The sequence below is a fragment of the Salvelinus fontinalis genome, chromosome 39 (assembly GCF_029448725.1).
Source record: "Salvelinus fontinalis isolate EN_2023a chromosome 39, ASM2944872v1, whole genome shotgun sequence".
Taxonomy (NCBI): domain Eukaryota; kingdom Metazoa; phylum Chordata; class Actinopteri; order Salmoniformes; family Salmonidae; genus Salvelinus; species Salvelinus fontinalis.
The window spans coordinates 10,480,199-10,493,678 of NC_074703.1; the positions used below are offsets into that span (position 1 = coordinate 10,480,199).

General features: G+C 44.2%; 1 protein-coding gene across 1 annotated transcript; it reads right to left on the minus strand.

Moving 5' to 3' along the window:
- Positions 1–13,080, minus strand: LOC129838440 (lipase maturation factor 2-like). Its single transcript, XM_055905389.1, has 14 exons — positions 12,860–13,080; positions 9,484–9,749; positions 9,352–9,380; positions 7,496–7,686; positions 5,559–5,737; positions 5,009–5,147; positions 4,371–4,496; positions 2,914–3,019; positions 2,618–2,714; positions 2,188–2,370; positions 1,810–1,978; positions 1,244–1,355; positions 833–941; positions 1–536 (listed from the first exon to the last, which is right to left on the minus strand). The coding sequence occupies exons 1-14, from the start codon at positions 12,951–12,953 to the stop codon at positions 213–215; spliced, it is 2,124 nt and encodes a 707-aa protein (XP_055761364.1). The 5' UTR covers positions 12,954–13,080; the 3' UTR covers positions 1–212.
- Positions 13,081–13,480: the final 400 nt, after the last annotated feature.

Consider the following 13,480-nt stretch of genomic DNA (forward strand, 5'->3'; position numbering starts at 1 on the left):
GTGTGTTTTTGTGTGTGTGTGTGTGAGACAGATGAGAACTGACTGAATACAAGGCCACAGTGGTGGTCTCCGAGTCACAGAGCTGGTCGGATTGGCAGTTACTGTAGAAACACCTGAGATTTACATGTAGGTAACACCCCTTCTCTCCGCCATTCCGAGACAAGGGGCAACAACAAGAACGTAACAGGAAGTCCCATGGCAGCAGTCCCACATCACTTCCTCTTCTTAGGGCTCTTGTCAGCATCCCGTCTACTCTCCTCAGAGTTCTCCCTCTCTGCTTTGTGACTGGAGGCCGAGGCACTCTTCTCTGCTGGCTGGTCCTTAGCCTTCTTGGCCTTGGGTTCGGCTGGGGAGGGTTTAGCCTTTCGGCCCCCCAGGACCCCAGAGAGCAGGGTTCTGAGGAGCCAGATGGTGGCGACAGTGGCCAGGAGGGACCAGAGCACCAGGTGGCCGGGTAGAGTTTGAACGTGGCCCCGCACGTGCCTCAGAACCTGGGCCAGAGGAGAGTCAGGACTGGGCTGGATCGGGAACTTCTCCTGCACATAAGATAATATGTAAGCACATGTACATACACAACAAAGACTCGTAGGAGTGTGAGTGTTGTTGGTATGCGTGTCTGAGAAATCAGATTTGGTACACCTGGCCATACAACACACACCACATACACACACGCCATGTGACAGATGAAAGCGCAAAGGAGAGCGTGAAATCCATATAGCCAATACAGCACCACATCTGAAATTGAGGGGCAATCACCACAAGCCACAGTCTGATATTATTAGCACAATACAAAGTTACAACGTCACCCAGTTGAGCAAAAAGGCTTAGCTACCTTGAGTCCGTGCTGGCTGAGCCTGGCCTCCAGAGTAGGGCCACCCAGCTGCACTGCAGGATAGAACTCCTCTGCATAGTCTCTCCTCCACCACTCATTAGGACCAGACCTGACAAGGAAGACAACCAATACACCACTCAATACCATAAGAAAATTATTTTATTTGTGTCTGGTTGAATACCTGTATCAAGTGGCTTTAACGAATTCTGACGATTAGCATACTGTAAGTATACCACACTGTACATTTTGTGGGCATTCTGTGAATAACATTACTTAATATAGCGAATATTTAAGTTCACGTGTATATCTTAACTGATTTTATGAATGAATAATCTAATAAATCCACAGGCTAACCCATTAACACTCTCCCCAGCACACCCACTGTTGTAGTGGATGTCGTAGGCTGCTCACCCGTCCTGTGTGGTCTGGGTGAACCAGTACCGGTAGAGGCTGGCTCGGAGGTAGACCGGGGGGGCCTGGCTGAATGGGTATTGGGCTGAGTCTGTCTGGATCAGTCTCACCACTGGGACACAGGGAGAGATAAAGAGTCATGTGTGAGCAACGTAGTGCAGCATGTAGGTATGTGGTCATCTGAGTGTTGCTGATATATATCTTCTTTGTTGGAAGGTTAATGATCTACAATGTGTGAGTAAATCCTGCCCACTCACACTGACTAGCGGTTTTACACGTCAGGCGCATACCACTGAATTTCTGGGCCCGTATTCATAAAGCGTTTTAGAGTAGGAGTACTGATCTAGGATTAGTTTTTCCTTTAAGATCATAATCAATAAGATTAAATAGGCAGGGGGGGGGGGGGCTGATCCTAGAAAAGACCACAGGCCTAAACCACCCAACAAGAGCCAAAATACAAGAAGCCTGCCAGATGCAACTTGTGCTTTCCTCATTAAAACAAAGACGTATGTGCTCTATACTATAATTGAAAAATAAAAGTCATTATCCCAGAGGGTAGTACATACCATCCTTATTGCCCTGCAGTAGGCAGTGCACTAGGCTTGTGAACCAGGGGCTCTGTTTGGCCAGTCCCTGGGCTGCCTGGCTCATCTGCCAGTCTAACCGTGGCTGGTGGGGGGCCACCACTGGAGGGGCCACGCCCACGTTCCCCGGCTTGTACATGAACTCTATCTCCTAAGAGGGCCAATGGGGAAAGGTTCATTGAAACACACGATACACCTTTTGCAGAACTATATACGATTGTTTAACTTTATAAAAGTCAAGTAGTTGAGGAAGATAACGTGATTGAGGACATTCCATATCTAACATTTTGAAATGAGAAAGAAATAAATAAACTGAAAACTTTTCATCCATAACTATTATTTTGGTCCCCGCTCTCTTACCGTCCAGGTGTTCTTGTCCATGCTGCCCTCTAGGATGACCTCTGACCTCCCGTCCACCCCTGTCATCCTGCTGTCCAGGCTGTAGGCACTGACCAGTCTGTAGCGCTCCACTAGCTTGTAGGCTTGTCTCACCTCCGGTAGGATCTTACTGCTGTACACCTGTTCCATGGACGAGTAGGGCACCTGGGGATGAGGAAAACACCATGACCAATCAGAGAGAATCTTATTAACAGTGCTATCTACTAGACCAATAGTAACTCCAACAGACCAATTAGGTAGATGTATGCCGTCTTCATTAAAGTGATTCACTATTACACAAAACACTGACTTAAGGTAATTAGATGGGTTTTACTCAGTAGATGAATGCAAGTACGAAAGAAAAAGTTAACCAATCAGAAGACTCCCTGTGTGATTGACAGGTGTGACTCACCACACTGATAGCAAACACAGCGACTGCAGCTGAGGCAAAGACAGCCCATTGGACGAGGCCCCAGAGCTTCCAGAGGCACCCTCTAACACACACACACCTAGTGGGAGTAAACACAGATCTGAGATCAGTGGACATTAACACAAAACAAGAATGACTCACACTGCATTGGGGCAGACCACTGTTCTGGGGTCAGCAAATGCAACAAAATGGAACTAGATATGAACTAGATCTACCACAGTCTTTGAATCACAAACTTTATTCCAGATACAGTTTTAGTATGAAATAGGCCTACTCACCCAAGCATGGCTGCCACCACCTCCCAGGTGAGAGAGAGAACTCCTACCCAGATAGTGGGTCCTGTCACAAGCTTCAACCAATTGCCAAACTGCTGCTGGGTGAAGGCTACAAAACAGGACAAATACATGAAAATCACTTAACCATGAACATAATGTATCAATGATTGACATCCTACAGGAAATAAAATCGAGAAACACTACTGGGTCACTAGGTATACCGTAATATATAGATGCTAACCTACCGGGTCACTAGGTATACTGTTTTATAGTGCCTTCGGAAAGTATTCAGACCCCTTGACCTTTTCCTTATTTTGTTACATTGCAGCCTTATTCTAAAATGGATTAAATAAATAAAAACTCCTCCGCAATCTACACACAATACCCCATAATGACAAAGCGAAAACAGTTTTTTGTTTTGTTTTGCAAATGTAGAAAAGAAAAAAAAATACCTTACTTACGTAAGTATTCAGACCCTTTCCTATGAGACTCGAAATTAAGCTCAAGTGCATCCTGTTTCCATGAATCATCCTTGAGATGTTTCTACAACTTTATTTGGAAAGGCACACACCTGTCACACTGTTGACAGTGCATGTCAGAGTAAAAACCAAGCCATGAGGTCGAAGGAATTGTCTGTAGAGCTCCGAGACAAGGCACAGATTTTGGGAAGGGCACCAAAAAAAATGTCTGCAGCATTGAAGGTCCCCAAGAACACAGTGGCCTCCATCCTTCTTAAATGGAAAAAGTTTGGAACCACCAAGACTCTTCCTAGAGCTGGCCGCCCGGCCAAACTGAGCAATTGGTGGAGAAGGGCCTTGGTCAGTGACGAGACCAAGAACCAGATGGTCACTCTGACAGAGCTCCAGAGTTCATCTGTGGAGATGGGAGAACCTTCCAGAAGGACAACCATCTCTGCAGCACTCCACCAATCAGGCCTTTATGGTAGAGTGGCGAGACAAAAGCCACTCCTCAGTAAAAGGCACATGACAGCCCGCTTGGAGTTTGCCAAAAGGCACCAAAGGACTCTCAGACCATGAAAAACAAGATTCTCTGTTCTGATGAAACCAAGATTGAACTCTTTGGCCTGAATGCCAAGAGTCACGTCTGTTGGAAACCTGTCACCATCCCTAAGGTGAAGCATGGTAGTGGTGGCAGCATCATGCTGTGGAGATGTTTTTCATCAGGAGGGACTGGGAGAATAGTCAGGATCGAGACAAATATGAACAGACCTTAGTGCTGAGTGATCCTTGATGAACACAGTTACATAAGTAGGTTATCTTTTTTATTTATTATACATTTGCACAAAAAAAATCTAAAAACCTATTTTTGCTTTGTCATTATGGGGTATTGTGTTTAGATTGAGCAATTAAAATAGAATAAGGCTGTAACGTAACAAAATCTGGAAAAGGTTAAGGGGTCTGAATACTTTCCGAATGCACTGTATATAGATGATAACCTACCGGTTTTGGAGGTTATAGACTTGGCATCCCAGTCGATCTCCAGTGTGAAGAGCAGTTTAGTTCCATAGATGATGACAGCAAATACAGCCAGTACAACCAGCAATGACATTACGGTTTGGGGCCAGGCTGCAAAAAAAAAAAAAAAACTTCATTAGATTAGGTAGTCTTAGTATCACAAACAGAGCCCATCATTTGTTTTTGTCCAGCTACTAAAAATGTATTTTGTAAATTAAGTTAAGGGGTTACCCATTAGGACATTAGGAATGTTAAATGCAGTTAAGTACTTCTGTGATGTCTTTTGTTTAAACAGGACAACACCTGACATCCTGCCAGATCAGACCACTCTGCCCGGGAATGAAACAATAACCCCCTCTTTTTCCCTCTCCCTGCCATCGAGACACAAGGACACCCATCAGAACTGAACCAGTGTTCTGCTGGCATGCACTCAGCAATGCACCCCTCACTGTGTAATGTCAATAATTACTGTAACAGCCTTTGTGTTTTATAGTACCTTCCACCAGCTTAAACACCATACTGGGTGTGGATAATGCTGTATTAGGGAGAAAGCTGGCCTGAACGTCTACTCTGGTGTTAAATGTGAGCTGTGAGGTTGCATAAGTAGAGCAGTGAGGTCATACTCTTGGTTCTCTTCTTCTTGCCGTGGCCCAGCCAGTAGCTGATATGGTCGTCGTCCAACAGGGAGAAAGTCAGAGCCAGGGAGAGGAAGGGCAGGAAGCCATAGTTCCCCAAGAGCATCAACTTCACCTGGTATGTTGCCTGGTTATCAGTTACAGAGAGAAGTAGGTACAGTAGATATAGTTACATAAAGGCATCATGCAAATTACATTGCGGTCGCAATCCTGCAACATTCAAAATCCCTTAGACATTGGGTGTCAATAATTCACCGTCAAACATACAAAAGTCACACACAGACACAGTCTAGAGCCTTATAGCAGCATCGGAGTCTGGCGATTCCCTGGATGATAACAGACTAGGTCAATTGTACTGTAGGTAGGTGTTTATTCAGGTGTCTTTCTGAACCTCTCCTCTCTCAACCAGACCTCAACACTTGATAGCGATTTAGGCGGAGGGTGGAAAACTAGAAGCCTATATTTCAGTGTGTTCAATCCTTTCTCAGACATTTTACATGCTCATGTTTAGCAGCTGCTGGTGTAGCCACACACACACCTGAATGTAGAAGGCTGTCAGTCTGAGGTGGCGGATGGGGGCGAAGTAGAGGGGGGGCACAGCGATCTCTGTCACCAACAGACCGACAGTCCCCAGCTTCAGGTACCAGTCTGGCAGCTGCTGGATGAACCAGGACAATGGCAGGGGGATGCCCTGGGCCTCAAACATGTGGTTCACCGCTGGGAAGAGGGAGGGGGTGACAGAGGGTATGAGACATGGATGAGTAAAGATTGACCCATAACACTGCACCTCACACCTTTTTTGAGATCACATGTTTTACTTCTTGCTAATATCTGACACCTTTCCTGAACACTGATGTGTAGTGAGGGTCCAGGCATCATCATTATCATCATCATGGAAGCTAATGAGCATACTGCCGCTAGGTGAGGTACATACCCCTTACATGATGCACAATGTACAATCATAGCCAATGTTATCATTACTCAACCAGTCTTTGTACAGCACATTACATTTCTCGTACCATTGAACATAGCTTCTGGACCGCAACTAACACTGGTCTGACACTGGGACACTGGGATCAGGAGTCCCAATTTCAGCCCAATGTCGCAACAGACTCTCATTTAGTTGCGGTCCCGAAGCTATACTCAACAAAAATATAAACGCAATATGTAAAGTCTTGGTCCCATGTTTCATGAGCTCAAATAAAAGATCCCAGACATTTTCCAGACACACAAAATGTTTCCTACCTAATTATGTGCACAATTTTGTTTACATCCCTGTTAGTGAGCATTTCTCCTTTGCCAAGATAATCCATCCACCTGACAGGCGTGGCATATCAAGAAGCTGATTAAACAGTATGATCATTACACAGGTGCACATTGTACTGGGGACAAAAGAAGACCTCCAGAGCTGTTGCCGAGAATTTGTTAATTTTTCTACCATAAGCCACCTCCAATGTCATTTTAGAGAACTTGGCAGTACTCCATCTGACCTCACAACTGCAGACCACGTGTAACCACACCCGCCCAGGACCTCCATATCTGGCTTCTTCACAAGCAGGGTCGTCTGAGACCAGCCACCCGGACAGCTGAAACTGAGGAGTATTTCTGTGTGTAATAAAGCCCTTTTGTGGGGAAAAACTCACTCCGACTGGCTGGGCCTGGCTCCTGTGGTGAAAATTCTATTCAAGTGAGAGAGACGGTCATTTCCTCAAACAATCATCTTTATTCAATATTGCTTAATTATTGCAATAATGAAGCCGTCAATCCAAACAGTCCTGACTGTCGGACCGAGTGATTGAATCATACAGAGAATACCAGTTCTTTAAATACCAAACCTAAAACTGCGGGGGGAGGGGGGGGGGGGGGGTATTCTACTCCTCCAGGTCAAGTTTCCCAGATGCAAGGAAGAGAAACACTGAAATGTTTGCTGTATTCCTTCAGGGTCTCTCTATCTATAGAATGCAGGCCCAGTTAGACCTGAGACATATGTCTCACATGCACCACTAATCATAGACTGGAATGTGGCTGTTTGGTTTTTATCACCGAGACATCAATCAATTGTCAGCTTCAAGCTATCTCTAGTAAAAACCCATGTGCCCAACACCCAGACTACCTGCAGAGCTAGAGTGGAGACCATAAAAACCATAACATTAATAGGACCTTTCAAGTAATGTATTGTCCACTATTAATCTCAAACAAATAAGGTGAATACATCATTTTTCCCCTCACACTCCCCAGTGGGTGGACCTGGTTCCCAAGTTCCCTCACACTCCCCTATGCCCTCCCAGGACCACCCATTGCTGAGTCATGTGAAATCCATAGGGCCTAATGAATTTATTTAAATCAACTGATTTCCTTGTATAAACTGTAACTCAGTAAACTAATTGAAATTGTTGCGTTTATATTTTTGTTCAGTATACATTGAACAGTACAGTTGTGTGTCATAAGAAGTCCCCCCCCCCGCCCCCGTCTCACCAGTGAGCCCCCACCAGCTGGGGCAGTGGCTGGCCAGCTTGGCGACCCCGGAGCCAAAGGTGAGACGGAACAGGAGCCAGCGCGCCAGCCAGAAGGTCACGCCGTCATGCTGACGGAACGTCGAGCACCGCAGGAGGTTGAGCGGCGCGATGAGCACGGTCAGGAAGCCCGCCTCCAACAGCAGGCTGTCCCTATAGGAGGGAATCAAATGAGACATTAATAATCCAATAATCCAATCCCAACTCGCATCATAACTATAAGGTATAGGGCACTGAAATCCCTCCAACAACCCAAAGTCTCAGGTCTCAAAGAAATTACAAAGTTGAAACGTATTAAAATCAATAGCTACATGAAATTCCTGCTCAAAACAGTGGAATACAGTAAATATTCACTGAGCTTCAAATCCAATGACTGCCTTTCAGGAAATCAGTTAGCCTAGTAGAAGCAATGCCAATTAGAGCCAGAGGCACTGAGATGGCAAAACATATTGGTAGCTGTGCATCTTAAAACTGGTTGTAGGTTGGCATTCTCTTCATGCGGAACCACATGGTGTGCCTTAGGGGATAACCACCTAACTATAAACAGTTCAGACACACCCACTACTCATAAAAACACAACCAGGCAACTATTTATTATCTATTTACCACTCCATGCAATTGCTGTTGCTGTGAAAACCACTGCCTTACACAGGCCCAGTCCTGGCCGTTCTGACGCTCTAGGCGAGACAAAAAGAAATTGCGCAATATAATACGCCTATATCAGAGGTAGAAAAATACGTATTTTCCAGATGCTGAAAAATACATACTTTTCAGGTCTTTAATTTGTCCTGATTCCTGTGACATTTTTTTGGAGGGGATATGGTGTTCGCTAACTTGTCAGCGCATTTTTCATTTGATTGGGCGCCATTTACATTAAGCCAATTGGAGAAACGTGCATGATGTAAAAAGTGTCTGTCTCAGATTACATTGGCGTACATTTTATCTCCAGCCTGTAGGCTACAGAAAAGGCTGCATACTCTTTCTACCATAGGCTATATCTGCTACGTGATGTTGGTGGTTGCATCTCTCCAACAACACCCTGGAGTGGCACGCTGGGAATGGACCAGCAAAATATTCTGCAACCCTGCCTTTGACAAAGTGGGCACTGCTTATCACAGGGCGGCATCAGCGTTCACCTAAAACTCCCATATGCCACTGTTTGAGAGAAATTGTCATCGTTTTTGGGCAGAATTATGTGAGGTTTGATGTGTTGTCGGAGGTACGTCTTGGTCAGTTTAGCTCAGAAAAGGCCGCCCTCGTCAATCTGCCGCGTTAGGCGGCCGCCAAATCCTGCCTAATGGGCAGCCGGCCCTGGCCTTACACCATCTTGCTTTGCTACAAACAGATATCAGAAGTAAATGTGTTGCGATTCTAGCACATCTCCAAGCTTAGCTAAAAGTCCATAACTCTAAAACCATATTACATGTGTGACAGATGTCCTTCAATGCAAAGTCCGCTTACCCCTATAGAATATGCATGATGTCTAAGATGCACAAACACTTTCAACATCCGTTCTATTCTCAAGTTGACAACCGGTGCAGTGTACTGTAGTTTGTAATCAACGCAGAATTATGAAGAGTGGATCGTGAATTTTACTGGTAAATGGTTCCAATAGCAGTTTATTGTCTGACACTAATGCTCTTGCAGTAAAACCCATTAGTGATAACAAAATGACGTCACACAGACCCAGTAGATTTTGCCTTCAGCAATAACACTTTAGTAAACAAAATACTTTTAGTTTCAAAGTCTGAGATTTGCAGCCTATGTTACGCTCTATCAATTCAGCCCATACGAGAAGTCAGAGAACAGGTCACTTACCACTGAAAACGCAGAAAGTCTTGACCCACCTGTCAAGAGAAAAAGATGTTGATTCATTTACTGTATCATATATTTAATGTACAGTATCTAACCAAACCAATGGCAGACAGACAACCACCCCCACCCACCGACCTGACAGAGGGAGAGGTAGAGGGCCCAGAGGCAGAAGAACACCAGGCTGTCTCGGAGGGGCTCCACTAGGGCTGCTCCCAGGGCTAAGAGAGCCCCCACCAGGCAGAGCAGCTCCATTGCCTGCTGGGCGTCCAGGTCCAGACCCAGCCAGGGCCCCAGCCACAGCAGGGAGGGGTGGGCATGTATCTGCTCCAACACTGGCCTGGAGCCGTCCACACGGGGCTCCACCAGGCGCACAGGCAGGACCCCCTCATTGCCATAGAGACCTGGCCACAGAGACAAAGAGCATGGATGGATAAACAAAACAGAGGGGGGGGGGGTGGGGTTGTGTTTATTGAGAATGGGGTTAGTGAATAGAGGTCATGTTCATATACTTACAGTAAGTGGGTTTATGGTACCCTGCTAAATAGGTCAAAGGTCACGTATGTGAAAACGAGACACTTGTTTTTAATCTGTGATGTATGCTTATTCAGTCAAAGAGAACATATGAAATAAGGGAGTTCAGAAATTTGAACATCTCACTATTTCAGCATATTATTACATTACCATAACATTGCTTACGAGTTGAGCCAAGATCGTGATCAACTGATTGGAATGTGGCATTATGCATGGCATAACTTTTTAATTCAAAAACTGAACGCATATAACTAGTCTTACTACAGTTCATTGGAATCTAGTGTACACTTGAGACGACTGGTGAAGCTGAGAGACGAGAAGTGGCTCTACGACATACCTGGCACACAGAGTGGACCAACTGGATGCATGCTCACATTTGGGACTAGAAGCAGAGCAATAAAGTAAAACAAACACTGAACTGTGCAATGATGACTCATTCATGTTCAATGCATCTCATCTTGCCAGCACTTGTCAAATGAGATGTGTTATTTCAGTTAGCACACCGGCTGCCTGACTGTAAATTGACTATGGAGTGGATTGCAAGTAATGGACACACACATATTTTGCACTTGGTAAAATGTGTTTTGTGTTGGATATTTGATTCTCTCCTCAATAGCTATTGAGCCAAGCATGCCATGACTATGAAGATAGTTTTATCTAAATCATGGGTGGATGGAGAAAAATCCACACTTTGAATTGTTTTATAATACGATTTCAATCTTCAATAGCTCTTAAACAAAGTGTTCCATGACTATGAAAATGATCAATTCTACATTATAAACTAGGCGGTGTGAGCCCTGAATGCTGATTGGCTAAAAAGCCATGGTATATCGGACCGTATACCACGTGTATGACTTTTTTTCTCTTAATATTCTAATTACATTGGTAACCAGTTTATAATAGCAATAAGGGGTATATGTGGTATATGACCAATATACCACGACTAAGGGCTGTATGCAGGCACTCCGCAATGCGTCGTGCAAGGCACAGCCATTAGCCGTGGTATACTGGCCATATACCACACCTTCTCGGATTTTATTGCTTAAAACGGGGGAGGATGGACAAAAATACATGTTTGTTTGTGTAAAGAAAAGTACAAACAATACGCCTTGTATTCCAAAACGCCTGAAACCGACATCAGCGGGAGTATATGATGATTACAATTTGACGCTGTCTAGTCAGAAATCCTGCGTAGGATGTCGGTTTCAGGCGTTTTGGAATACAAGGTGTAGTGTTGTTTACAATAGTGGTGAAATCCATGGAATGTTCCACACAGGAACAGCCGACTACAATACCGCACCGAATAGATGAGCGAGCTGTGAAGGATTCCAAGGATAAATATCATTGACTGACACACACACACACACACACACACACACACTCTCTCTCTAAATGCTGAGTTGATTAGCAGGTGGACCTAATCACTCCATGCGGTGAAGCAGCTAGAGTGAATGGGACAGTCCATTAAACCCCCTCCTCCCACCTCAACAACCTGTTCTTTAACAGAAAGAGGTTTTGAAGACTAAACGTAAATAAACAAATACATCTATAGAAAAAAAAAAAAAAATTGTCCATCCTCCCCTGATTCTGAATATATCAATTTCATAGTCATGGCACACTTTGTGTAAGAGCTATTGAAGAGAGCTCTTACACTATCTTCTATAGCGTATAATCAGCTCCCCTGATTATGAATAAACCATTTTCATAGTCAGCGTGCTTTGCGTAGAAAAGCTATTGAAGATTTAAATCCCCCATAAAGAAAATCAAAATGTCCTTAATAAGAATAAGCAGTGGATTTTTGTCAATCCTCCCCCGATTCAGAATCTCATTTTCAGAATAATGGAATGGTTGGTTCAATAGCTATTGAGGAGACAAAACCAAATAGCAACCCAATATTCAATATAAAACACATTTTACCTTGGTACATTTCTCATATAATTTGCATAATAAGATGGTTGCATGATAAAGTAAAGTGGTGTACTGACAGTGATGGCAAATTAACATGACTACAAGTTTGTATTTAGACTGGGAAAAAATGAAAATGATACTACAAGTTAGATCGATTGTATACTGTTAGGGGTCTGAGCCAAGCTCGAATACTGGACTGACGTGTACACATTCTGGAGGGAAATCCTAAACCTCAAAGACAGATATAGGCATAAAAAAATGCAACGACAGCGATCGTGCAAAGAAAACATCCACTTGCCCCAAGCAAATATCTAAACAGGCATCTGTCCAATAACGTCCAGTGCTGTCAGGACGTGGCCATGGCATGAAAGGCCACATCACTTCTATCGCTGCCAACCTACCTCATTCTCCTTCATAAAGCCAGCCTGCCCTAGCTTCGTACGAACTTGCGAGCTCGCGAGATCAGGATGGTTCTTACTAGGCTAAGTCTCCCCTACGTTATGATTTCCCTTAGTACGTGTAGGGGCCATTCTATAACAAGTCGTTCACGTATACAGCTAGTTAATGTTTATAAATAAATACGAACACAGCAATATAGATCTGTGTATGTAAAGTATCTGAAACTGAATATTCAATCAAAATACATTCCTTTTCTAGGCCTAGACAATAGTGACAGCGAATGAGTTGTAACAGTGTAGCAAAGGCAATGAATGTAGCGAAATAGCTTAGCACGTGGAAGTTGTCATTAGCTCGCCCGATCAGTCCAACAACACCGGCTAGCTCAGAAAGTAGTCATTTCATCCTATAGACATATCAGGCTACTTCGTATGACAGTATTTTATATTTGCAATCCCCGGTGTACTTTACCGAACAGACGCAACTACAATCAGTGCATCGTCAGAATCGCAACAGTTGGAATATGAGGAAGCGAGCTAAACATTTGGAAAAAGTGGGATCCACCCGATTCAAAGATGCAGAGCTGAATGCATTTCCATTATCATCAACAGTCAACCAATAATCAAGTTCCTTAGATTACAATTAACAAATTGACGCAAGTAAAATGTTGTTTTACCTGGTATCTGGACATAGAGGGATGCAAAAGCAAACATGTAAATAATTGCCATACTCCATAAAAACATATGACGCGTTAATCTGGTTACCCCCATGTTTACAGCTAGGCGTTTCTGCTAAATCTAAATAGAAAACTATTTTCTACGTCTTTCAACACAGCACGAATAAATAACGGTTGCTGTGCGGGAAGAAAAGAAAAGTGAATGGTGCAGAAGGCGTGGTTCTTCTTCTTCTTCTTCTGTGGAATTTATATCGCGGTTGGCAACCAATTTTAAAGTGCATTACCGCCACCAACTGGACTGGATTGTGGACCAGAGACATTGAAGGTCTAAATCTCACCCAATATAACAATAGCGGGCTATATACAGGGGGTACCGGTACAGAGTCAATGTGTCAATGTGCAGGGGCACCGGTGTCGAGGTAATTGAGGTAATTATTTACATGCAGGTACAGTAGGGTTATTACAGTGCCTATGCATAGATAATAACAGAGAGTAGCAGCAGCGTATGGGGGGGTGCAAATAGACTCTGGTACCGCTTGCCGTGCGGTAGCAGAGAGAACAGTCTATGATTAGGGTGGCTGGAGTCTTTGACAATTTTTAGGGCCTTCCTCTGACACCGCC